A 23,290-nucleotide genomic window follows, 5' to 3' on the forward strand; every position below is an offset into this window, starting at 1 on the left:
GTTTTTTAGTTCACAGAATCTGTGTCTCTTCATCTTTCTGTTTCATACAAGAGAGAGCGAACAAGCTGAAGGGAGAGATTGATAGGTGTAACCAGGGCGGTTGGGCATTCCCTAGCCTGTCTCTGAGCTGAAGTCCTGAAAAAGCCAGGGTATAATCTGCGTGAGTTCGAAAGACTGAGAATGGGAAACAGTTGTGTGAACCCTCACTCTAGGCCCAGAGGAGATATCCCAGGTCAACTAGGCAGGGAGGTAAAAGGATAAATGATTCCTCCAGCCTCCATTTTGGTTCTGCCTAGACCCTCAGTGAGTCAGGTGATATTCAGCAATTAGGGACATTCTGCTGAGGTCCAGGTGCCAACATCTTCTGTGAAAACCCTCACAGACACATCCATCAGCAGGCTGTCATCTGGGGACCTGGGGGTGCTCATGCTAATGAGAAAAGTTCATTTGGCTGGGCACCGCGTCCGACAGGTGCAGCAGGAGTCTCCGTTACTCTGTGTATCTGCGTGTACTCCAGCCTGACTTCAGTCCTTAAAGGGTCCTCTTGCCTTTGTTGATGTGTCAGCTATAACGGGGTGAAAGTACATTCCTTTACTTTCAAGCCATAAAAATAATTCCCTAAAAGCAAGAAAAGGCCACAATGAAGATGATGTGGCTGGTCATTCTTTTCATTGACAAGGAAAATCAAATCCCCAGGAGGCCTTCCTTAATTACGTAGAAGATCCCCAAGGCTCACCCAGTAAGACACTTATTCCTTCCTAATACCCAGAGAAACAAAGATTGTGGGCACCTAACAATGACAGAGCCTGAGCCCCACGCCTTTTGAGTGAACTTGGGTATATCTGGCCCAGGGGTGGACAGTTCTCCCAAGAGGGTGGGCTTGAAGAGAAAGGTGCCAGCCAACTCTCTCTCACTCACCACCTCCACTGTGTTCCTCAGCATGAGGCCAGCACCCACGCTGGCGTGCTGGCTTGCTCCTTGGGCTCTGCCTCTCTGTTTCTCTGTGTATCTCTCTCCATGTCTGCCTTTCCTCTCGCTCTACCTCCAGAAAACACAGAGCCCATTCATGGATCATTAGATTCCTCTTGAATTGATCATAAAGCAGTCAGGTTGGGGGAACCCTGTTTGTTTAGTGAGCTCTTTCAATATTTGCAACAGGCTTTTTAATTTCACATGAATCTTTAGACTGCTGAAAGCTTGAGAGAGTCTTTTCTCTTGTGTCATGAAAATATTTCCAAAAATGTTCACTAACTCATTTAAAAAGCCAGGATGAGGACTGGACCTCTATCTCAATAAAAGAACTGATGTAGCTCAACTGGTAGAGTGCTTGCCCAACATACATGAAGCTCTGTGATTGACGCCCAGTAACATGTAAACCAGGTTCAGTGCACCCATCTGTAATCTCAGGTCTCAGAACACAGAGGCAAAGGATCAGAAGTTTAAGGTCATCTGTGGCCACATACTGGGTTTGAGGCCAGTGTGGGCCATTTAAGACCCCGTCTCCAGAAAGAGAAAAGGTTAAAACATTTTTCATGGAAGCAGAATTGACAAAACAACAGATTGTGCACGTATTTAAAAGCGAATGGTGCTCCCATCACTGTTGAGATCCCGACCCGCTGTGGGGAAGGTGGTTATACTTCCAGATCTGCCCCAGTCTTTGCTGACCCTTGCTTGTCCCAGGGAGCCAAACTGTGTGGGCCATGCGGTCCCCCTTGCATTTCCCAGGAGGCTCGTGTAGGTGGGGCTTTTATATATGGTGAGAACCCTGGTATTTCCCCAGTCCGTTCTCGGGATGCTATAAGGAAAACTTGCTCTCTCTCTACTTGCTGAGAACACGAAACGTGTTTAGTCAGTAAAGCAAATGACAAAGACTCTTCCTTTGGTCTGTTCAGTGAAATACAGAGTCAAGGCCAGGCCAGGTGATGCTTGGTGTCTGAGTGGCCATGACGATGTTAGTAGAAGGATGCTGGCTTAGTTGGGTCTTCAGAATTGAGATAAATCAGATTCCTTGACTATGATACACACTTACCACCTGAACTACAACTTAGCCTGTGTCAGAGGTGGGGGGGAGGAGGGGGACGGTTTAAATCAAACCCAAACTGGCACGAACTCTTAGAACAGAATATCCATTCATCCTGTTTCAGAACATCCTTGAGTGGAATAAAGAGGTCAGCTGCTAGTGTCGCTCCACGAAGGGTTGTCATTTTTGAGTTTTACCACGTGGTGTTGTACACCAACTAGCGGGGCCTTTGTCCTGGGCTGTAACTGCTAGGCCTAAAGATGCTGTCCTCGTTGAGATGCGAATGGCTACGGACCTGGGCTCTCTGGCCTCCTACTTTAGAACAATTCATAAAACTTCTGAAATTTCCCTTTCCTTTTGACCTTCTCACATCACTGCTTGAAGAGCCCACTGGTTGCTTTTGCAGCCACAGTCCCAGGAGCCAGCGTTGGGCTCCCTTTCCTGCTGGGTGCTGTCACTGAGTCCCTTGTCTTCTGCTGCCAGCTAGCATCCCTGGCTGCCACCTCACACCCTTCAGGCACAGTGTTTGTTGCTGACCTGGCTGGGGATCTTCCTGAGAACACGGATGGGACCTCTCTCTCCTACACCTGCTTGGGGTCTCTGACCTACCCTTTCTCTTATAACACTTGGACAGTCCCATGTGTCTGTCTCAGCTGTGGTAGCATCTGTGTGTCCCTTCACTGTCTACCTGGGTGACTCTCCTCTTCTCTGGGCCTCTGAACCTTCAGTCCTCCTCTGATGGCTGCCAGTACTCAGAACCACACTGGCATTCTATGCAAGGCTGTTGTTCTCTTGTGGTGGGGGTTGCTTCTTGGTCCTGGTGGTCTTATCTTTGTTGCTTATGAGCTGAGTTTGTTATACCTATATAGTCCTGGGATAACAGCTGTCTGGAAACAGGGGCTCTCCCAGTGAGCTTACTGTTTAACCCCACGCTCGCGCATGATGGTGTCGGTTTCATGGCTTTGCGAGATAGAAGATGAGTATATAGTGTTTAGCAGAGCGAAGTCCTTACTTCCAGAGTCTGATTAAATTATAGTGATAAATACCGCTTTAAGAGGAAATGTAATTGTTTCATTTAATCAATATGATTATTACTGGCACAGCAAATCTATCAAGTGCTAGAGTGATAAATTCACACTAATACAATTTGTACTGCACTGCTGTTGGCATCCGCCTTCCCTGGCATCGGCGGATGAGCTGTTGAAGTCCAGCTCGTTGAGCCTGGAGACACTTGTCAGAGAAGGGGCTTCTGAGACTCAGAGCAGCCACCAGAAGTGGAGAGGGTCCCAGATCCTGGGGTGTCAGTCAGTCGTCTCTTCTTCTGTCCTATGGGTTGCCTGTTCTCGAAATCACATGCATACCTGCACAGGTATGAGAGTCACAGCTCTGCTTAGTATGTGCCTGTGTGATTGTCTGTCTGAGCCCCCCTTAGTTCCTGCCTCCCTCCTCAGTGTCTCTTCTTTCTGAGGAATATAGAGTCTCCTTCGTGCCTTTTCATGTCCCTCTCCCTGACCTACGCAAGGGTTTCTCTATTCTGTTTTGTGCTACAGGTGGTCATCTGGTGTCAGTGTTCGTAAGTGGCCATTAACTAGTCTGATAGCAGCTGCATGTAGTGCTCTGTAAACCCATTGTTGTTGCACTTAGCTGCGTGGCCATGCACCTGTCACCAGCCTAACCTAGATGGACGCTGGCACTCAGTCTGCTCCACACTGCTCTTTGACGCACCCTTCCTTGCACACTGGTAGATACACTACACTTTGAGATTCTGTCATAGCTTTTATCCTCAGTTTTCCCATGAGCTTACGATTTGACCTGCCTGAGAGGAAACTTTAGGCGGTGGTGTTAATGTGTATCTCTCATGTTTCTCCTATGTAGTTAACTTGGTAGATCAGACTTTTTTTTTTTTTTTTTTTTTTGGTCTTTTTTTTTTTCAGAGCTGGGGACCGAACCCAGGGCCTTGGGCTTCCTAGGTAAGCGCTCTACCACTGAGCTAAATCCCCAGCCCCCGGTAGATCAGACTTTTACACACACAGCTGTGTGCCCACAGCTTAGCCCACCTGTAGCATGTAGTTTTGACTACCGTGCTTTAAGCTCTGGGCAGACTGCTCTCCCAGGTTCCCCATTCCCCAGGTTCCCTTGGATCTGCAGATGAAAGGCACACATACGTATTAGCTTATTTTTAATTTGCTTTTAACTCATTGGCCGGGCTCTTCTAAGACTCCCTCAGCTACTGTGCCCTTATCTTCACTTCCAGCTCAACACCTCTAAGTCTGCCCCCAGCTTATTCACTCGGTTACCTCCTCCTTGCTCAGCACTTTAAATCTACCTCAGCTTATTAGAGCTTCTAATCTCCCGCCTGCTACCCCAGACCCTGTTGGGGAAGTGGCCAATGGCACCTCCACCAAGATCTCACATGGCTAGCTGATGGCTCCTATTCTCTCTCTCTCTCTCTCTCTCTCTCTCTCTCTCTCTCTCTCTCTCTCTCTCTCTCTCTCTCAAGCATGGTGAAATACCTTTCCTCCTCTTGCATCTCCTAGCCTGCCTACGGAAACCTGGAAGCCCTGCCTCTTCTGCCCAGCCATTGGCCAGAAGCATCTTTTGTTGACTGATCAAGGGCCAATTGGGGAACAGGACCTTCAGCGTTCTCAGGTAGATTCGTGATCAAAGCACCAGAACCACCCCCTACACCCACCCTGTTGGGTTAAATTTGCTCACCTGTTAGTCAGTGCTTGGATGTTCTTGTGCATGAGCCTGAGGAGTCTTCCCTTTCTCGTTATCTTGACAGATATTTAAATGTTTTGGAGCGATCGTCTAGGCATGGAGAGTTTGTCTAGGGTAGATTTTGTTTCCTCATGCTTTCACCTACGCAGTTTAGTCAGATACTCTGTTCCTCCCGACGTCTTTTTAAGTCTGTAATATTCTTGGGATTTGTTAATCTTACTTAACTTTAAAAAGTTTTGGAGGTGAAACGCATATTTTATGTTTAGTGTTACCATAATTTTATTTTGGCTAGTCCTTGATGCCTGACAATGTATCTTAAAACATCTGGCACATAAAATAGCACCGTGTTTATAATCATCACGACTAGGATCTTGTGCCCAGTGCAACTGGTGCCTTGGGGGTCCACTTCCGTTTGGAGATGGCGTGTGGCTGGAGGTTTTGTTTCAGTTGTTCCCCAGGGTCGTTGGCTCAGTGTCCTGCTGCAGGAGACTTCTGAATGATATGGCTGACAATCTTTCCACTATGTGACCTCAACACATAGCTAGCTCAGGCTTCTTCCCAGTGACTCACGTCCTCAGAGACAATCCAGAAGAAATGTGAAATGGGTCCCACTGCCTCTTTTAGGCACAGGCCTGGTGCTAGGCAGTGCCATGCCCACGGAGTAGTTTGATGGACAGAGCGGTCACCCTGCCTGTGGGACTCACGGGGGGCAAAGGTCTCTTCACTCAGAGTGGTAGGAGCATGGTATTTTATTTCTTGTGGTTCTGTGATGTGTCTGGGTGTCACTGGAGTCACTGGAGAAGCATGGCAGGGCTCACCCCTGTGGTCTGCTCTCCCACTGCTCTCTGGATCTTGGTGGGGCTGGGTTGGAGCAAAGCGAGGCAGCTCTGGGAGGCCCATGCCAGGATCTTTGCATGCCCTTCCTTCTCCCAGGCGTGGTGAGGTGATGAAGGAGCCGTTCTGGGCACTTGGCCCAGATGCCTTTGTGCTGGGCTGGATGGCTCTGCAACCCAGTCCCAAGTCTGTAAGGCATCTGTGAGAAAGCTGTTGACTTTGGTGGCATGAGTGTAGGGCAGGGAGACTTGCAGGCAGACTTTCCTCACCCTGCCCCTCAGAGCACCTACAGCAGTGTCCTGCGCTTGCAAGAGTTAGGAACTGAGCTGACAACACACACTTTAATTTTGCTCCTAGCAAGTATCTACTCAGAAGATTTACTAGTCACCTCTGAGCATGGCTTCCCCTAGCAACTCTGTAGGGAAGGGCCCTGAGTCTACTGTGGTGAAGAAGTACCCTTTCTGGTTCACTAGGTGACAGTTCACTGAGGAGAAATGGGCTGTTGACAGTCTCACAGCCTTCAGCTTCCAGAGGCAGAGTGGCCACCTGGGTAGAGTGAGGGCTGGGCACATGTGTTTGCATGTCTGTATTCTCACACACATGTATTTGCATGTATAATGGATGCATGCATTTTGTTTTAAAGAGAACAAATTTATCCTGAGGCCTCTTTTTTTACCCTGGTGTTCTATTAGGGTATTCTGTTTGGCCAGCAAGATTTAAATGTGGGTGTGATGTGTACATTGACTTGTGGTGGGCAAGTGAACGAAGGCCTGAGTCGTTACCGTGTATCCCCTTGAAAAACTCATAAGAACACAATGTATAAAATGGTATAAGCGGGGCTGGGGATTTAGCTCAGTGGTAGAGCGCTTACCTAGGAAGCGCAAGGCCCTGGGTTCGGTCCCCAGCTCCGAAAAAAAGAACAAAAAAAAAAAAAAATGGTATAAGCTTGTATAGAGGAAGAAGCCTTTTCCAATTCAGTTGTACATGCCTGTGATCTCAGCTTGGGCAGGTGGGTGCAGATGATCTCAGGAAGGCCAGCCTACAAACAAGAATATTAGAGTTCTTTCCTGAGGTGGTAAAGAACAGCCTTTAACCTGGAGTTAAATAAGTGTCAAGTAATTGAATCTTTTATTACAGAGTGAAGTGTGTCAGGCTGGACATGGAGAGCTCAAGGTGTGGCTAAAGGAAACACGCCAGCGCCGTGCATCACGCCTGCTGTTTCCGTACTGCTGAGCAATGAGCTCACTTTGCTCGCCCTGAAAGAGTTTGCCTCAGATTTGAGCCAAAATAAAAACTAAACAAATTTCAAGGTAAGTAAAACCCTTTTAATATCTCATAAAAATCTGACCGAAGGTGACTTTTGTGCCAGATGTGGTGGCAGGGACCTGAATTCCAAGCCCTCCGGAGGCTGAGGCAGGAAGATTAAGAGTTCAAGGTCAGCCTGGGATCCATAACAAAGTCCTGTCTTTTAAAAAAAGTTTTATGAAATGCATTTCCCTGAAAAATTCTAGCACAGATTGTTACCCTGAGTTAGTTCACGAACATCTTCCTGTGGCCACCGATCATCTTTAGACCTCACATCCCTCCAGCCAGAGGGGCCACCTCTGACTCCATCACTGTTGATAAAGCCAGTACTTTGTGCCTGGCACTAGGCAAGGCCTCGTGAGAGCCTTTTACCACTCACCGCCTTTTTCTCTGAATTTCTTTGGTGTTTAGTCTTTATGGCTGACAGTTAGGTCAGCATCTGTTCTTGTTGGGGTGCTTGAAGCCCTTAAAGCACTAGAATGGTGGTAGCTCAGTTATGGCTGTGTTCTAGGATATGAAAGTTAGACGTTTCTTCTCGGCGTGGAGGAAAGGGAAGCTGGGAGGCCTGTGGCAGTCCGAGGGTGCTCTGTGCGTGTTGGCCTGGCATGTTCCTGGCTTTGCTGCTTCCTCAATTACAGGCTGACACTGAGGAGTGCCCCTGTGTGTCAGCTCCCTGTGTGAGCCATCCACTGAAAATCAAGGGCTATCCTGCACTGCGGACCAGCGAGCCTTGGGTAGCAGTTAGAGTCAGGGAAGTAGGTGAAGTTACCGAGGATGTACATGTGGGCAAATCAGAGCAGCTCCTAGACATCACTGTGTTCGGGGAACAGCAGTGGGCTCGCTTCTGACCACTGGGTTTTGAATTTGTGCCAAGAAAGAGAGCTCTAAAAAAGATTCTATTCCATCTACATCTGATGCTGATCTTTTCTCCTTGTGGGACATGGACAGGCAGGAGGTGGCAAGAACAAAATCACAGTTTCCTTCGACGGTGATGTGCCAGCAAGTAGTTTTATTTTCACGGGTAGCCCATCTTGGAGCTCCGTTAGAATGTGAAGTCAGCTTCTCTGTGACCAGGGTTTTCTGAGGGACCCTGAAGATCCCAGAGCTGAGGTGAGTCTGGAGACTCAGGAGGGGTTCATGCCGCCACGTTGAGCTCCGCTAATGACCCCTGATCTTAACATGCCACAGAGGTAAAGCACTGCATCGATTCCGTCGTGTATGGGAAGCAGCAGGATGAGTTATGCATATCCTTTTGCACAGTTGTTCTTAATACAGGAAAGTCAGGCGGCAAGGAGCCCTGTGAAGCACGGCCCGCGCCAGAAAGCAAAGCTCAAGGCTGGAGAGCTAAACTCTGAGCATTGTCTCCTCCTACTGGCTCTGTGAATAAATGCTAGCAGCCGTGTAGAAACAGTGTATCGCTTTTACCTGGGGTGAAACAGTGTATCGCTTTTACCTGGGGTGACGGGAGCTCATTTTGTCAACAGCTTGGTGTTTTGATTTTCCTTTCTTCATCTGGTTTGAAGTAAACTAAACATGTAAGCTTTTGGCTACAATAGCTCTCTTGGTTACCACATCTACCACTTCATAACAGGTGCCCTCCTCAGACAGGCAGGACACAGGCCAGGGGACTTCCGGCTAGTGCTGGCAGGGCGGCTGTGCTATGGGCTTGGTCCTTAAGAAAGTGGTGGCTCAGGGATTACTTCTGACGGAGGTGTCAAGTACTGGGGTTCCCTGTTGAGGTGGTGCAGTCTTGCGCTCTTTCCACAGTGGTTGCATTGCTGAAAAGCACAGGATAAAGATACGTAAACATCACTGTGCTTGTGTCTAAAGCACCAGTAGGTCTTGGCATGGCTCACGTAGACAGCTTTTTGGTGCGTGTGTTCGTCAGGGTTCTCTAGAGGAACAAGAATAGATAGAATGAACATCTGTATGTTCAAAGGGATTTCTTAGAGTGGTTTGCAGGCTATAGCCTTCCTTGTCAGACTGTGGCTATCTCCTGACAGAAAGGTCAAGCCTCTGGTAGTTGTTCAGAACTGGCCAATCAGAAGTTGGAGGCCTGGGCTTGAGGCTCTGGGGTCAGAACCCTCAGCCATTGGAAGTGACACACCTCACATGGACAGTTTCAGGAGTGGGCTGGCTCCTTGCTCACCAGTGGGAAGAAACCATCACATGAGGGCACACAGATGAATGTTGAGAGTTCCACAGGAGAGGAGTGCATTTTCCTCCAGCCTCGTTAATCCACCCTCATTTACAGAAGACCGTCATGTACCACAGCAGATCAGGAGGGCTGCGGAAGACAGAATTCATTGCTGTCTGCACTGCTGCTTCACAGGGAGCTAGAATAGCTTTCTTCACAGTCCCTGTCACCCCAGGGTTTCAGAATATCTTGTTAGCCATTCTATCTGTAGCCAGGAGCCAAACCCAAGATCCACACCAGGCTTCCCAGAGGGAACTCCTTAGCCTTCCTGTGCTCATCAACCACCTAAGCTAAAATCTTGACCTGGGCCTGTTTCTCCTGGGACCCACTGTGGACTGTGAGTACCGCGGGGGCACCAGGCATCGAAAGCAGAGACAAGGGCAGGTCATCTCACCAGACTCAGCAACTAAATCAAAACAACAGCCGTCGTAGGCGGAGAAACAAAACAGGTCATCTTGGGGGACCCAGGGACATCAGAGGGAAGATGAAACTGAGTAACCTGGAGCAGGTAGTTGCTAATGAGAAAGATGGGGAGAGGCAGGCTCACTGCAGTCACCAGACAGTGGGAGGCTCCGGGAGAGGAAGGCAGGGGACCAGAAAGGCCTTCTGGAGCTTAGGAATTGCTGGTCACAGAGCTTATTGGACAAGTTGGAAAGGTGATGGGTGTGCTAGTCAGACGGGAGCCAGGGGCAGCTGTGCTCTGGAGCTCCGCAGGCCCTCATGGAAGCTGCTGCCCCGTGTTCTCAGGTTGTAGTTATAGAGCTAGAATGAAGGTGAGCACCACCCTAAGGATGTAACACCCACAACTCCTCAGCAAACCGCATTACAGCATGGAAGCAGGGCATTTGCTGTCCCATGGAGGCCCCTGTATATAGGGCTGGAGCCAGCGGGGCTACAGTTACCACTCCATGTTGAGAAGGCGTCAGAGCTACCTTCTCCATCCTGTCTATAGATGACTGGTGAACAGCCCTACCGCCATGATTCCAGTGGCCTGACTCTGCTTTCTATCATGATGTATTCCCTGGTGATACATAGACAGGCTCTGTAGCCTCTGACTGTAATCTAAAGGGGGGTGGGGTGGGGACAGAGATCCTCTGTTTGAAATTGTTTGTCCTGAACACTCTCTCCTTAGAGGGCCTGAGTTGAGCACACTCCCTGGATTTGGGGAAGAGACAGCGTTGCTATGTTCACGTATACTGTTGGCTTTGGGTGGGTGTTGCTCTAGAGGGTCACAGTTCTGAAGAGTACTTTTTACACTCTGTGCATTTGTCCCTTTACCCAGAAAACGTGCCTGTCCTGTGGATGGGCCTACCTGCAGGGAGAGTCGGGTAGGACCACGGGGCCTACCTGGGAGCAGAGAGCCCTGGGCCAGCACGACTCCTGCTGTGCAGAGGGCTGAGACTGTGGTGTGGCCTCTGATGTGGCCAGTGCTACCCAGGATTCAGTCCTTGGGACCCTTGGGTAGGTGGCAAGACTAGTCCGTGCTGAAGAGGAAGGGGGTGCAGCTGCTTAAGTCAGTGATCTAAGATTGTTCTCATTTTTTTTTCTTTTCTTTTTACTGGAGCTGGGGACCGAACCCAGGGCCTTGCACTTGCTAGGCAAGCGCTCTACCACTGAGCTAAATCCCCAACCCTAAGATTGTTCTCATTTTAGAAGTTTTTAACTTGTCTGAGTAAAATGTTTTAAAGAACACCAAGTGTGAGGTTTCTAAGTGGTGCATTCCCAGTTTGTCTGTTAGGGCGCTTAAGTTTTCATGACCAAAAAGGGCCCTGGAGATTTGGGAGAGTCTGAACGTACTGATTGGTTCCAGTGGGGGCCTTCACCACATCACCGTATGATACTGAAAAACTTTCTCCTGAGAAACAGCGGGCAGAACTAGAATACTGCAGGCCCTAGGTATCCCCTTCACCCACCATGGCAATTGACCCCCTTCCTGAGTCTCTGGCCTGAAGCAAACTTTATGTGGTCTCTCTGTGACTCCCTAGAGTTGTCAGGCCCGCTGACCACACGGAGAAAGGACAAAGTCAAGGCCAGCCACCTTCTCTCAAGTATGTGTACCCGCTGGTGATTTTTAAGCAGAGACGTGAGCCATGGGAGAAAGTTGGAAGTAGGAAGTGGAACCCAGTGCAGGAGTCTGAATAGGTAATTTAACGATCTGTTCTAGACACCTAGGCAGGAGTAGGGTGAAACAGACAGGAACCAACAACCTAGAAAGAAGCCAGAGAGTGGGGCTGGGAGAGCCTGTGGCAAGTGCCCAGGGTAGGGCACAACTCTAAGGAGAGACTTAGAAAGGTTTTGACCCATTCCCCCCCTCCCCAAAAAAAAAAAAAGCCACTGCCGTCACTCTGCCACCAAGGGACAGATACCTTCCTCTTGCCCTCTGCAGTCAACACCCATGTCTCAGTAGGTTCCCTGGTCATTCTGGCCTCAGCATACCCTGTCTGAAGGAAATGTTCATAACATCTGACCTGCTGTAGTTCAGGGACCAAGCACACACTGGTTATCATCAGTCCCATCCCTAGAGCAGCTCTTTGGAGTGGCCTCTTCTGGACAGCAGGTGGTGCTGTAGGATCACTCCAGAGAGAGCAGGCCAGCCGCAAGGGGAGCAAACAGACCGAGTTACACTCCCTCCTTTTTAACATGGCAAGTATGGACTTGCTACCCCCAAGAAGGGTGCCTGTGTTGTCGCCACTTACCTTTTACGGAAATTGTGATTTGAAGAGTAAACTCAGTACTTTCACTGTAGTCGGACAGTTGCACATAGACACAGAGCCTCAAGGTTGGCATGCTGGCACGACTCTTCACCTCAGCCAGTACAGCACCCCAGCAGCTGGTGGGCCTGCATGAGCCAGGCCCTGACAGCTGGAGAGCCACCAAAACTGAGACTTACCTGCCAGTGCTGAGCAGGTCCGCACTCCCGGGTAAGCTCAGGATTTGTCCCAGGGCCACCTTCTATGCTCGGCAGACAAAGATTCAGGGGTGTAAGGGAGTGAGCATTTGTGCACAGGCCTGGCCCACTGGAGACAGAGAAGCATTTGATGGAGGTACTGTACCATGGTAATGCATGGGCCTGTGCAGATGGTGGACTTATACCTCCATTTTAAACAAGCACGGCATGAATCGCTCGCTGTAAAGCAGTTGATGGGTGTCTGTTTCCCCTCATCCAGCCACCCCAAGGCTTCCTTATTGAGGTCTGGTGAGGTTTAGATGAGCTGGTACACGTGTAGGGACTGGCAGTGTGGGTGAGGACCCACAAAAGCTTGTTCCCTGGGGACCTTTCTGCTATACCTTACCTCATCTAGGCCAGCCTGTGCTCATACCCCAGTGTACCTCTGCAGGTGACTTCCAACCATGTGTCCCCAGTGTAGGCTGATTCCAGACTCAGACCCTGCCTAGCTGCATCCTCCTGCGGATCTGCAGACCCCCAGATCCTCCTCCTCTGTCCCGCACTCTCCCTTATGCTCTCCATTCCACTCCTTTTGGTTCCCACACTCCTACCTAGGAAGCCCCTGGCCGTACTTCTGAGCACCGTGGGATGCTTGCCGCCTACTTCTTGCACTGCTGTCCCCAAGTCCTGACTTGCGCTCCTGCACTAAGCCTTACCCCTGACTGTTCCCTGCCAGCCTCCAGCATTCTTAAAAGTAGGTCAGAACCAGATGAAAACTCTGGGTAACAGTCCTGCTTCAGTGGCCTCTGTTGAGTGGCTGCCCCTTCCCCTAGGAAGTCCCGCATGCTGGGCCCACAGACCCCTTCTTACATCTCTGCTTAGCTGCCCGGAGACACTGCCCGCAGAGCATGCTTGCCTGACGCTCAAGGCTAGCTGCCTAACCAGCTTGAGGCCCACTTCCTCATTGTCTTATCAGTGTGGAGAAACCTTACCCCATGCTGACCACCCAGGCATCTTTTTACCGTCCGCAGGGTGTGCTGTCATTCAGTTGTCTGACGTTCCCGGAGCATCCTTCTTGTCCATGTTTGAACAGGTTTCATGACCGCAGCCATGTGGCTTTTGTTTCCTGATGTCTCTCAAGCACTGAGAGCATGGGGTGTGTAGCGGAAATCCAATAAATATGAGCTAGATAAGGGGATATTTTGTTAGTTTTCTTATTAAGAAATACTTGTGAAGTGTTTTAGTATTCTCTGAAGAGATGGCTTAGTGGTTACAGAGGACTCAGTTTGTTCCCGGCACCCATTGAGTGACTCACAACCATCCAGACCCAAAGCTTTGGTATCTCCCTTTGCACCAAGCACACATATGTACATAACCAAATTTAAACATTGTTTAAAATGCTATATTGAGGAATGCTACATTTTCTCACATGTGGATTTTTATGTAAATAGCCAAACTCTTAAAAGAGTAGACTACTTTGTATGTGTATGTGGGGGGAGGCTGAGTTATTTCACTTGCATTTCCATATCATAGATCATCATGAAAGGCAGTCAGGAGGAACCTGGAGGCAGGAGCTGATGCAGCAGCCATGGAGAACTCTTACTGGCTTGCTCCCCATGGAGTGTGCAGCCTGCTTTCTTATCGGAACCCAGGACCGCCAGCCCAGAGGTGTCCCCCATCAATCACTAACTGAGAAAATGCCCCTTGAGTTTGCCCGCTTACATTTTCTGATGGCATTTTCTCAATTGAGGTTCCCTCCTCTCTGATAGCTCTAGCTTGAGTTTACATAAAACTGGCCAGCACAGCTAGTGAAAATGTGTGCCCAGGAAAGTAGGATAGGATTACGCCTTATTAGACTTGTAATAACTGCAATCCCATGAGAGAGGCTGGAGGGTTTAGCAGTTGTGGTAGACGCCATAAAAAGCTCGAAGAGACCAGGTGTGCTGGCACCCGCCCGTAATCCCAGCACTTGGGAGGTGGAGGCAGGAGGATCGGGAATTCACAGCCAGCTTTGGCTACCTAGTGAGTCATCCCGCCAGCTTGAACCGTAGGAGACCTGTCTTTTTTTTTTTCCAAGAAGGCTCAAGTAGCCTTAGTGGAAGCTCGACTATCTTCTGCTACTGTAGCTAAGGGGAAATCCAAATTTGGAATTTCCATGGCAGGCCTTCAAGCCAGAAAGTGTGGAGCGGGGAAACTGCTGGTCTTATCAGCCCGAATCCTTAGGATCCAGTTAATGTGTGTTGGGTGATGAAACTTGATCTCTGCTACACTGGGTAAAACAATACGTAAATGATCCCAAGTAAATAAGGCCATACCTTACAACTTTGGAAAAGGACAGTCCTAGTCCACCTCTATATAAACAAACAATACCCCAAACCCCTCACTCATCCTAGGCAATAGGGCAATAACATTCAAATGTTTTGAAGTTATTTTATGTGTATGGATGTTCTGCCTGTGTGTGCACCGTGTGCATGCCTGGTGCCAGCGTAGAACAGAACACGTTGGGTCTTCTAGAACTGGAGTTATAGATGTTTGTGGGCTACCATGTAGGTGCTGTGAATCAAACCTGAGCCCAGGAAGAACAGCCAAGCACAGAAAATACTTTTAAAAATTAATATTAACCTCTGGCCATGGTGGCACATGCCTTTATTCCCATCCCTTGGGAGACAGGTCTCTGTGAGTTGAGGCCAGTCTGATCTACATAGCAAGTTTCTGGCCAGCCAGGGCTACAAAATGAGACCCTGTTACCAAAGCAAGCAAATGCTACTGATAAGTTAATTTTTGAGAATTAAATATAATAATTACATTATTGCCCCTCCCTCCAACTCTTTTTGTGTACCCTCTACCCCTGCTCTCTCAAATTCATAGCCTCTTTTTCTATATTGTTATTGTCACAGACACACATGTACATGCGCACGCGCACACACACACACATACGTGTGCACACACAAAAACACATAACTACAACCTATAGTGCATTTGGTATTGCTGTACCATGTATGCTGTTTGGGGTGACCACTTGAGATTGGATAACTGAGTGTGGGGCTCATCCCTAGGGGAGTTTGCCCCTCCCTCTCTCAACAGTCATTAATTATGTACAGATCTTCATCTAGTGGTGGGGTCTAGTGAGATGTCCCCTGTCCACGTTGGCATGTCAGCTGATGATGTCACTGTTCAGATCTTGTGGGAAATACTTTAAAGGAGTTTCATCCCAAGTGAATATTCTAGGAACATCCAGTTTTAGTCTTTGCTACGAGGACATAGATTAAAAATAAAATTAGTTACTAGGAATGTCAAATGCTAAATGGTATATGGTTATTTATGACATTCCCCCAAAGGAAAATGGTACCTTGCAAAACACAGCAACTGAAGGTAAAAACGGGATCACTTTTATAGTTGGGAGAAGTTTTGAAGTATTTCTTTATTGAAGTCATAGATTACTTATTTATTTTTGTTCGCTTTTCAACATAGGGCTTCTCTATAGCCCTGGCTGTCCTGGAACTCTCTCTGCAGACCAGGTTGGCCTCAGACTTGGAGATCTGTCTGCCTCTGCTTCCCTAACACTGGGATTAAAGGCGTGTGCCAACACTCCTGGCTTGAAGTATGTTTTAAGTTAAGCCATCGAAGACACATCTGGCTCACTCCATAGCCACATTCTGCAGGAGTCTGTTTTTTATTTTCACGAATCAGACTTCTGTTTTGATATTTCTCTTAACTAACTCTAAAGATAGAAGAAATTGGAAGGCAGAAGAAGAAAGCGGCACACATGGAGTTGGGGTGTATATTCTGCTCTGTAGACCGGGGATGACTCAGCGTAAGTCAGCATGTGCTAATCACACCATCGTGCTTCCTGGCCGTATACCCCAGTTTCCCACAGCTCTCGTGCCATGAGCCTTGTTAACCTGCTACAGTCAAAAGTCACACTCACTCTCAAGAAGGCCAAAGACAGACCAACATGGGCCTGGGGAGAGGGACTGTCTCGTGAGATCCAGATGACCTCTGCGAGAAGACAAACTCACACAGCACCATTTTACCCACTGTTGCCTGAGTGTGGCTCCACATAACTGAGTGGGCCCGACAGCCTTCCCAGCTTCTTATTGCGATAACCCAGAGTCGCTTTCCTATTTCTTTTTTTTTTTTTTTTTTTTTTTTTTTGGAGCTGAGGACTGAACCCAGGGCCTTGCGCTTGCTACGCAAGTGCTCTACCACTGAGCTAAATCCCCAACCCCCGCTTTCCTATTTCTAAACGACTGTCTCTTCTGTGGCTTGGTGCCCATTCCTGTAGTTGCCTTTGACTCCATGATGGGAGCCACACCTTGTACACCTGATCTTCACTGTGGGTTTGGAGCCTGTGGGTATCAAAGCACAGGCATGTGGCACAGTCAGGGCATTTGTCCACAGTGACTTGTGACAGGAAACTATAAAACCTGCCACCTGCCGCCTAAGTTGGAGATGTCTTGACCAGATGTTTTCCAAAGCAAGTCATCTGCTCCCTGGGCCAAACATCCTGGGGGCACAGTAAAAGCACAGACACAGCAGCTCAGGCACCCCTGACCTGCGGCCAGCACTCTCCACAGCCGTGTTTCCACAGGCTCCTTAGAGCTGTGGCATAGGTCTGGATCACCCTGTGCTGGTGTCCAGGCCTATGTGACCACCTGAGCCCTCTATGCCGCCTCTGGGTGGCTCTGCTGTCTTCTTGGCAGCCCCTCTCACACATCCTGACTGCCTGACAGGAGGCCTAGGGGGTGGCAGGTTGACACGCAGCCCTCTTGGACTAACACTGAGACATGCCAGTGTTGCTACCATTTCTGTGAAAGGGTTCCTTTGCTCCCTAGACGCAGGACAACATTAAAGATGCTTCCCTAGTCTGTCTTTAGGGTGTTGATTGTACCCCTTAAGACTGTCCTCTGTTCCCAAGTGCCCACGGCCCCCACGGCCCCCACGGCCTCGGGGAGTATGACACAGTGTAAAGGCATTAAGGCTGAATAAGTGCTTATAGGTATCGGGCTTGCCCGACTGCTCTTGCCTGCTCTAACCGTCATTCGGATCTGTGGGGTGTCTGCCTCCAGTCACGGATTGAAAATGTTTGGGAAAAACTGCATCTGGGCTGAGCTCGTACAGGCTTTTCCTTGTCACTTCTCAACCCTATGTTGTTGGGAAATGTATTCATACAGTGCAGTATTCATACGACAGTTGTGTTGTGCTGGCTATGAAGAGTACTTGAGATGTGCGCACAGGTCATCCGGATACCGTGCCACGTAGGTCAGGGACCTGAGCATCTACAGATTCTAGTATGGGGGCTGGTATGTTGGCTCAATCCCCAGAAGATACTGAGGTACAATAGCCCTAGAATGATGGGTAAGAGTCCTGAAAGGTGGGAGCTGCGTCGGGGAAAAGAGGCCATGCTAAAGCCAGCCCCCAGGTGAGTGGGTTCCAGGCTGGGTTCTCCTGTCAGTGTCACTGGAACATGCTAAGGTGGTGTGTGCAGGACCTAGTCAGGAGAGGGGAGTGACAAGGTGGCCACCATCTTCCCGCCTGGGCTTAGGAGAATCGTGCTAAGGCCTGTTGTTCTGGGCCCCAGCAGTCAGGGAGTGGAAACAGTGCGGCTTCTGCCTGCAGCAGCTCCCTCTCAGGAGCTGAACTCTGTGTCCTCCAGTGTCCCACCTTCCCCAGGGAAGCTTCTCTCACCTGCTGCCCGCCTCAGGCCTGGCCTAAAAGCCTGCATTCTGTCTTCTCTGCCAGTCAATCTTCCATCCTGCCTTTGCCCGGCTTTACGGCTGTGACAGCCACCAGCCCTGTCTCTTCACATCCCACACGCCTGCCACTCCACTCTAGGGATATATATATGTGGATCTGCATGGCTCTCAGGAAGAGTTCTAAGCGTTGCTTCCACTGGAAGAGCCCTTTCAAGTCATGCCCTGTTTGCTACCCAAGACACTAACTCACTTGTGCCACCACAGGACACTGCAGGTTCAACCTCACCTTTCCAACGGGCTCTTGGTTCTTGGGTTTCTTAGCAGGTACTTCCGGTGTCCCCCAATCTTGAAAGTGTCCCCCAAGGCACTCCTGCCTGCTGTGCTCAGAACTTGCATCATGTAAAGCTGAGGTTTCACTATACATGTACGTGAGCCAGTGTCATTTCCCAGCAGCAGGGACACCTCCAGGACAGCTGTCTCCATGGGCCTGCTGTCTGCAGCACCCATCCGTAGCATGGACCTATCGAGGCAGGGCAGAGGCTTGAGGTAAGAGTACCATGAGGCCAACAAATCCTGCATAGGGTTTTAAAGTACTCGAGTCAATGTACCACAGACACGTTGGTTCTGCTCACTGACAAATGTGCATTCGGAATGCAAAGAGCTGGTGGAAAGATGGGTTTTTATGACTGAAAGTTGGCGAGATAGCAGAGACGTCTGAATCAGCTGCAGCCACACATGTCTGCGCATTCTGTGGAAAGCTTACTCATGTTGGAACGAATGGTGGATCAAGACGTGATGTTTTTGTTGGTAGCACTACCTAAAGGAGTGTTGGCAGCTAGGCCATAGCATATTTTTATCCATTTTAAGAGAGTTTTTAAAGATTAAAACAAGACAAAAAGTGCAGTAGAGACACAGCCTTACTGCCTGTCTGGCCCTTTACAGAAGAAATATGTGGGCTCTTTATCTAAAGGATTAAAAAATAAAATACAAATACAAGGTCTGTACATATCTTTCCAGAGTGCTGTATGTTTAAGCAAAGTAGGATCTTTCACATTTTTTAAAAAATATTTTTAATTGTTAAAAGTTGTAAAATAACTGTTGTGTCAAAATTACTTAAGTAACTTAGGTTTGTCAGGTCAGATGGACAGTTCTGCAAAGACAAAAGCTGCTGGTGGCTCTGTTATGCAGTGTTCGTGTAGCTGCCGTGTAGAGTAGGTGTTTCTCGCATGGAAAACACGGTCATGCGTGTTCAAATCCAGACGGCTCCCATGCGGCTGCCAGTGTCACCCTTAACTCATGTGCCTTGAGACTGACCGGTTGTGAACGGATGCCGAGCTCTGTGGGTGAAGGTTCCTTTTATACCGTGCGAGGTACCAGGAGAGAACAGACACGTGTGTTTTCTCTACCCACATAGTCCACATCAGTAATACTCCTGACAGTTCTTCTGCAAAGCACTCCACGCAGGGACCCGGGGCTGGGAGGCAGTGGCAAGTATCCTGGAGTCTGGCAGCGTCTGTCTGTCTGGAGCAGTGTTAGGGCTGTGGGGTTGCTGGGCCAGCATCACTGTTGGCTCCTGAGCGACAGAGGTACCATGTGCTGTGTGCTGTGCATGTATACTCATGTGTGTATGTCCCTGTGCATCTGTGTATACTCGTATAAGCTTATACATGCAAGTTGTGGATGTGTGTCTTGTGTATGTGTGTGTGTGTATGTGTGTGTGTGTGTGTGTATTGTATGTGAGTTATGGATGGGTGACTTTGTGTGTGTGTGTATGTGTATGTATTGTATGTAAGTTATGGACGTGTGACGTGTGTGTGTGTGTGTGTGTGTGTGTATTGTATATATTTGTGTATATATGTCTGTGGGACATAGGCCTGCCAGTCAGAATGCTGTTGTAGGCTGGGCTGGTTTTGTGTGTTAGAGCCCAGGGCGTCATGGAACACAAATCCTTGAGCACCCTTCCTCAATGACCATGATCTACACTCTCGAATGAACCAGGTCAGCACTGGTCCCAAGCACATGACAGAAAAGAGGAGGAGGCACCTGAGAGATTGTGTCTGAAGGTGGACTTGTCCTGGGGACTCTCTGGCCAGCTGAGCTCACAGTTCCCTGGCATGTTCGTGACCCCTCGTCACCCATGATCACCCCGTCCGCATCGCACTTTGCGGCTCCCCATTTTTGTTTGTTTTCCCCCCCAGCTCTTACTCCACAAACCTTCTCTACCATCGGTGCATTCATCCCCAATGTAGTTTTCATTGAGACGGGACTTTGATGTTTGTGGCAGGAGACTGTTTTCCCAGAAAGGTTCGCAGGTGCTGCATTTCTCTCCTTCCCACCCTGTGCTTTGAGGGTTAACTGTCACGTGCCACTCTCTGGGTGGTAAGTGAGGGAATCATTGTGTGTTTGGGTCCCATTCAACCCAGTTCTGCCTAATTCTGAGGCTTGATGAATGAGACAGAGGAGCAGTCGGTCCCTTGCATCCTGCCGGCAGGGGTGGCTGTCGCCTCAGCCTCAGCTTTATGCCCTGAAATAATCCTCTGTGTTATTGCTGAGTGACCAAGGGACGCGGAATGAGCTTGGGACTAGCAGGGGCTGGCAGCCACTTGTCGGTCCCTATGGCATCACCGGGCTTGGGGACTTTGACTTCGGGTGCCTTCTTCAGCATCGTGGGGCGTCGGTATAAGAGGAGGCGCAAGAAGCGCTCGGAAAGGAAAGGTAATTACTTGGACACGTAGGTGGAGTCTGCAAGCCACACCATAGCGCCTTCTGGGGTAGGCTGCCTGTGGCTCAGCCTTCCAGTGCTGGCTTCTCTGTTTCACTGTTGACTTGAATGCCTCTCTCTCGCTGATACTTTATGGAATTTGATAGGACATGCTGACAATGGAAGCTTTGAAGATGCCTTTGTAAGTGTGAGCAGGGGTCCTTTCAGCCTCGGTCTGCAGGGTGCTTTTGGAAGGGTGTTTGTGGAGCTGTGGAAGTTTGATGCATTAGCATTACAAGGCTTCTCTGTACAAAGGTGATTCGTAAGGACCGCTGGACCGCTCGCTCTTGCTGCTGCTCGCCATCCGTGCCTCTTTTGCCCTAAATGTGCTTATTACACTGGGAGGGCAAGACCATAGCTGTTACTGTGGAAATACTTTCCTTCTGCAGAAGCAGGGATAAGCCCTTCACAGTCAGCACCTGGCTTATTTCAGTACTTAATTCCACTCTGTTTTAAGACATTAAAGTCCATAGATGTTTCTTTTTTTTTTTTTTTTTTAACTAGGATTCAAAAGTTTTCGTAGTAGTAAAAACATCATGTGCCCTCCAGGGCATAGACAGCGTCCACTACTATAAAAATTTTAAACCATTAGCTTTTAGAGGTAAAACATTCCATACAAGCTATCAACAGTCACCGTCTTCATATAATTGGAAATATTATACTACCACTCTGTAGCCAGCAGTGGTAATGCCTCAGGAAACAAAATGAGCTAGAGTTTTTTTTTAAAGGATGAAGAAGACATCAGTTTTAGAGCCAGCAGTCTTTGTAGTTTGTTCAGTGTAAAACAGGAGTGCTTGATAGAACGTTGGGGTATATCAGAAGGACATCACGGTCCCTACGCCCTAGTGGGCAAAGTGCGTGTGCTGTTTTTACTACCATATAGATAGAACAAAGGGAAGCTCAAACCCGATTTATTTCCTCCTTGCTGTCCTCTTAGAAGAGTCCAATCCTGCTCGCCTTTGTACCTTCAGTCGAGTTTTGTAAGATAGGAAGTCACAATGCCAGTCAAGAGCACAGAAGCAAAAGTATGGGGAGTGCTGGTCCATTAGCCCAGTTTAGAAATGCCACTTGTTCTGCAGACCCTCAGCCTGAGCCACCTAGCTGGGAGAATGTTGGCACATCCCAGCCTAGTTTTGACCACAGTCTTTGGATTCCCTGCAGTCCCAGCTCGGGAACCTTCCTAAGTACTGTGGAGCTGTGTCAGCTGCAGGGAAAGCTCTGCTGTGAGATGCCTTCTTCGGACTAGCATCTTAAAGAGTAGAGCATCACCCAGCTACAGCTAGGCCTGTATAGGATGGTACTTTGCCTCCAGCCAGGCTTCTAAATCAGCTCACTGTCGGTTACTGAGCAGCGTGACTGTGTATAGTAGTAGCACATGCTCTTGGTGGTTTATAATACGTCTGTGAAACTGAAGAAGCAAACACGTCTAAAGCCACGGAGGCTGTGAAGGCTGGACATGTAGTTACACCATAGTTACTTAAGATCGGAAGTGTGAGCTTTTGAAATACTTTAAGATTGTGTGTAATGAATTGTGTTTTTCTAAGACCAGGATAATACATGCTTTTAGAGAGAAGCTGTGGCAGGACAATATGGCAGGTGATGTTAAGATTCCACATTGTATCTTTATAGGTTGTTACGAATGTTTTAAAGAGATGGATGTGTATTGGGCTTTGTATGTTTAGGAGGGCAATCATATCTTATCAATTGGGCCAAAAAAAAAAATACATGCTTTTAAATTTTTAGTTCTGTGGTGAAATTGTAGTGACAAGCTGCTTGTTGAACTGTGACAATACATTTTCGGTGATTTTTCTCCCTCCCTCCTTCATTTACTGTGTGGCTGCTCTGCCCCCCACAGGACAAACAGTGGTTAGCTTGTGTGCACTGCAGAAAGTCTCATGAGAAGGAAAGCTGTTTAGTCCTGGTGCTGGCCAGGCAGATGCTTCTGACAAGGCCTGAGAGGAGCCTTTGGCATGGTCAGACTGTAAGACCCATTAACGTCTGATCAGGAGTCAGTTGCCAGCCACCATGTAGGCTGGGGTGAGCCGAAATTCAGAGGTGCTCCTTTGCCAGATTCCCCCACGATCACCACCACATTGTATGCGTAAGGTCCCATGTCTGTGTCCCGTCCTTTTGCTTCCTCTCTGAGTCTTTCGTTTGCCTCAAACGTGAGAGCATCTTTAGTCTGCTCCCAGCTCTTCTGCACATATCCAAAGGCCATCATCGGGTGCCTCGATCTGAAGCCATCCTCTTCTGCCTGGTTTCCAGGGTGGAGAAATGAGGGGGGGTTGGGCACATCGTAGAGGAGACTCCAGCTCAGCAGAAGCACGTACTCTGAGTGCTGACGGAAAATAATCCCGAGACTCAGAGCATCCTTCCCTGCTCAGTGTGAAGAGGACAGCTGGCCATGAGCCCCGAGATGCTGTCAAGGAGCCTTCCCCTTAGCCTCAGCTTGAGTTCAGACAGAGGGGATCTTTTGAGAGATGAAGAACAAGGCAAGGGTTGGGGTGTGGGGTGGAGTGCCACTAACCCGTCTCTGTATCTGCCCACCTATCTTAACAAGGGCCCACAGGGAGCTTCTGCATCCCAGCATCAGAGCTTTATATGTTTCAGTAGTTTCAGTAGTAACAATGGTGCCCTTGACTGTCAGGCTGAAGGCTTGCTCTGGAATGGACCATATGAAATCTTGTGTGTGACGTCAGCTATGAGAGGGCCTCAAGTGTAGAAAGTTGCCACTGACAACTTTCCACACACGTACAAGTACACACACACACACACACACACACACACACACACACACACACACAAAAGTGGGTAGATAGCTCAGATTTTCTGGAATGTGCTGTGGCAGATATGATGTATGTCTCATTGC

General features: G+C 48.8%; 1 protein-coding gene across 7 annotated transcripts in view; it reads left to right on the forward strand.

The window, feature by feature from the left end:
- Adarb1 (adenosine deaminase, RNA-specific, B1) overlaps nt 1-23,290 on the forward strand; it is a 128,246-nt gene that overhangs the window by 54,606 nt on the left and 50,350 nt on the right. For 4 of the 7 annotated variants that reach the window (NM_001111056.1, NM_001111057.1, NM_012894.2 and 1 more), the window contains exon 2: nt 6,713-6,885. Coding sequence is in view for 2 of the 7 variants with exons in the window: in XM_006256275.5 (XP_006256337.1) it covers nt 20,231-20,375 (145 nt within the window). In the remaining 5 variants the exon portion in view is untranslated. Of the gene's footprint in view, nt 1-6,712; nt 6,886-18,798; nt 20,376-20,539; nt 20,564-23,290 lie in introns of those variants that run through there. The other 3 variants (XM_006256275.5, XM_006256276.5, XM_039098454.2) reach the window with 3 other exon arrangements.

Source organism: Rattus norvegicus, chromosome 20 (assembly GCF_036323735.1).
Source record: "Rattus norvegicus strain BN/NHsdMcwi chromosome 20, GRCr8, whole genome shotgun sequence".
Taxonomy (NCBI): Eukaryota; Metazoa; Chordata; class Mammalia; order Rodentia; family Muridae; genus Rattus; species Rattus norvegicus.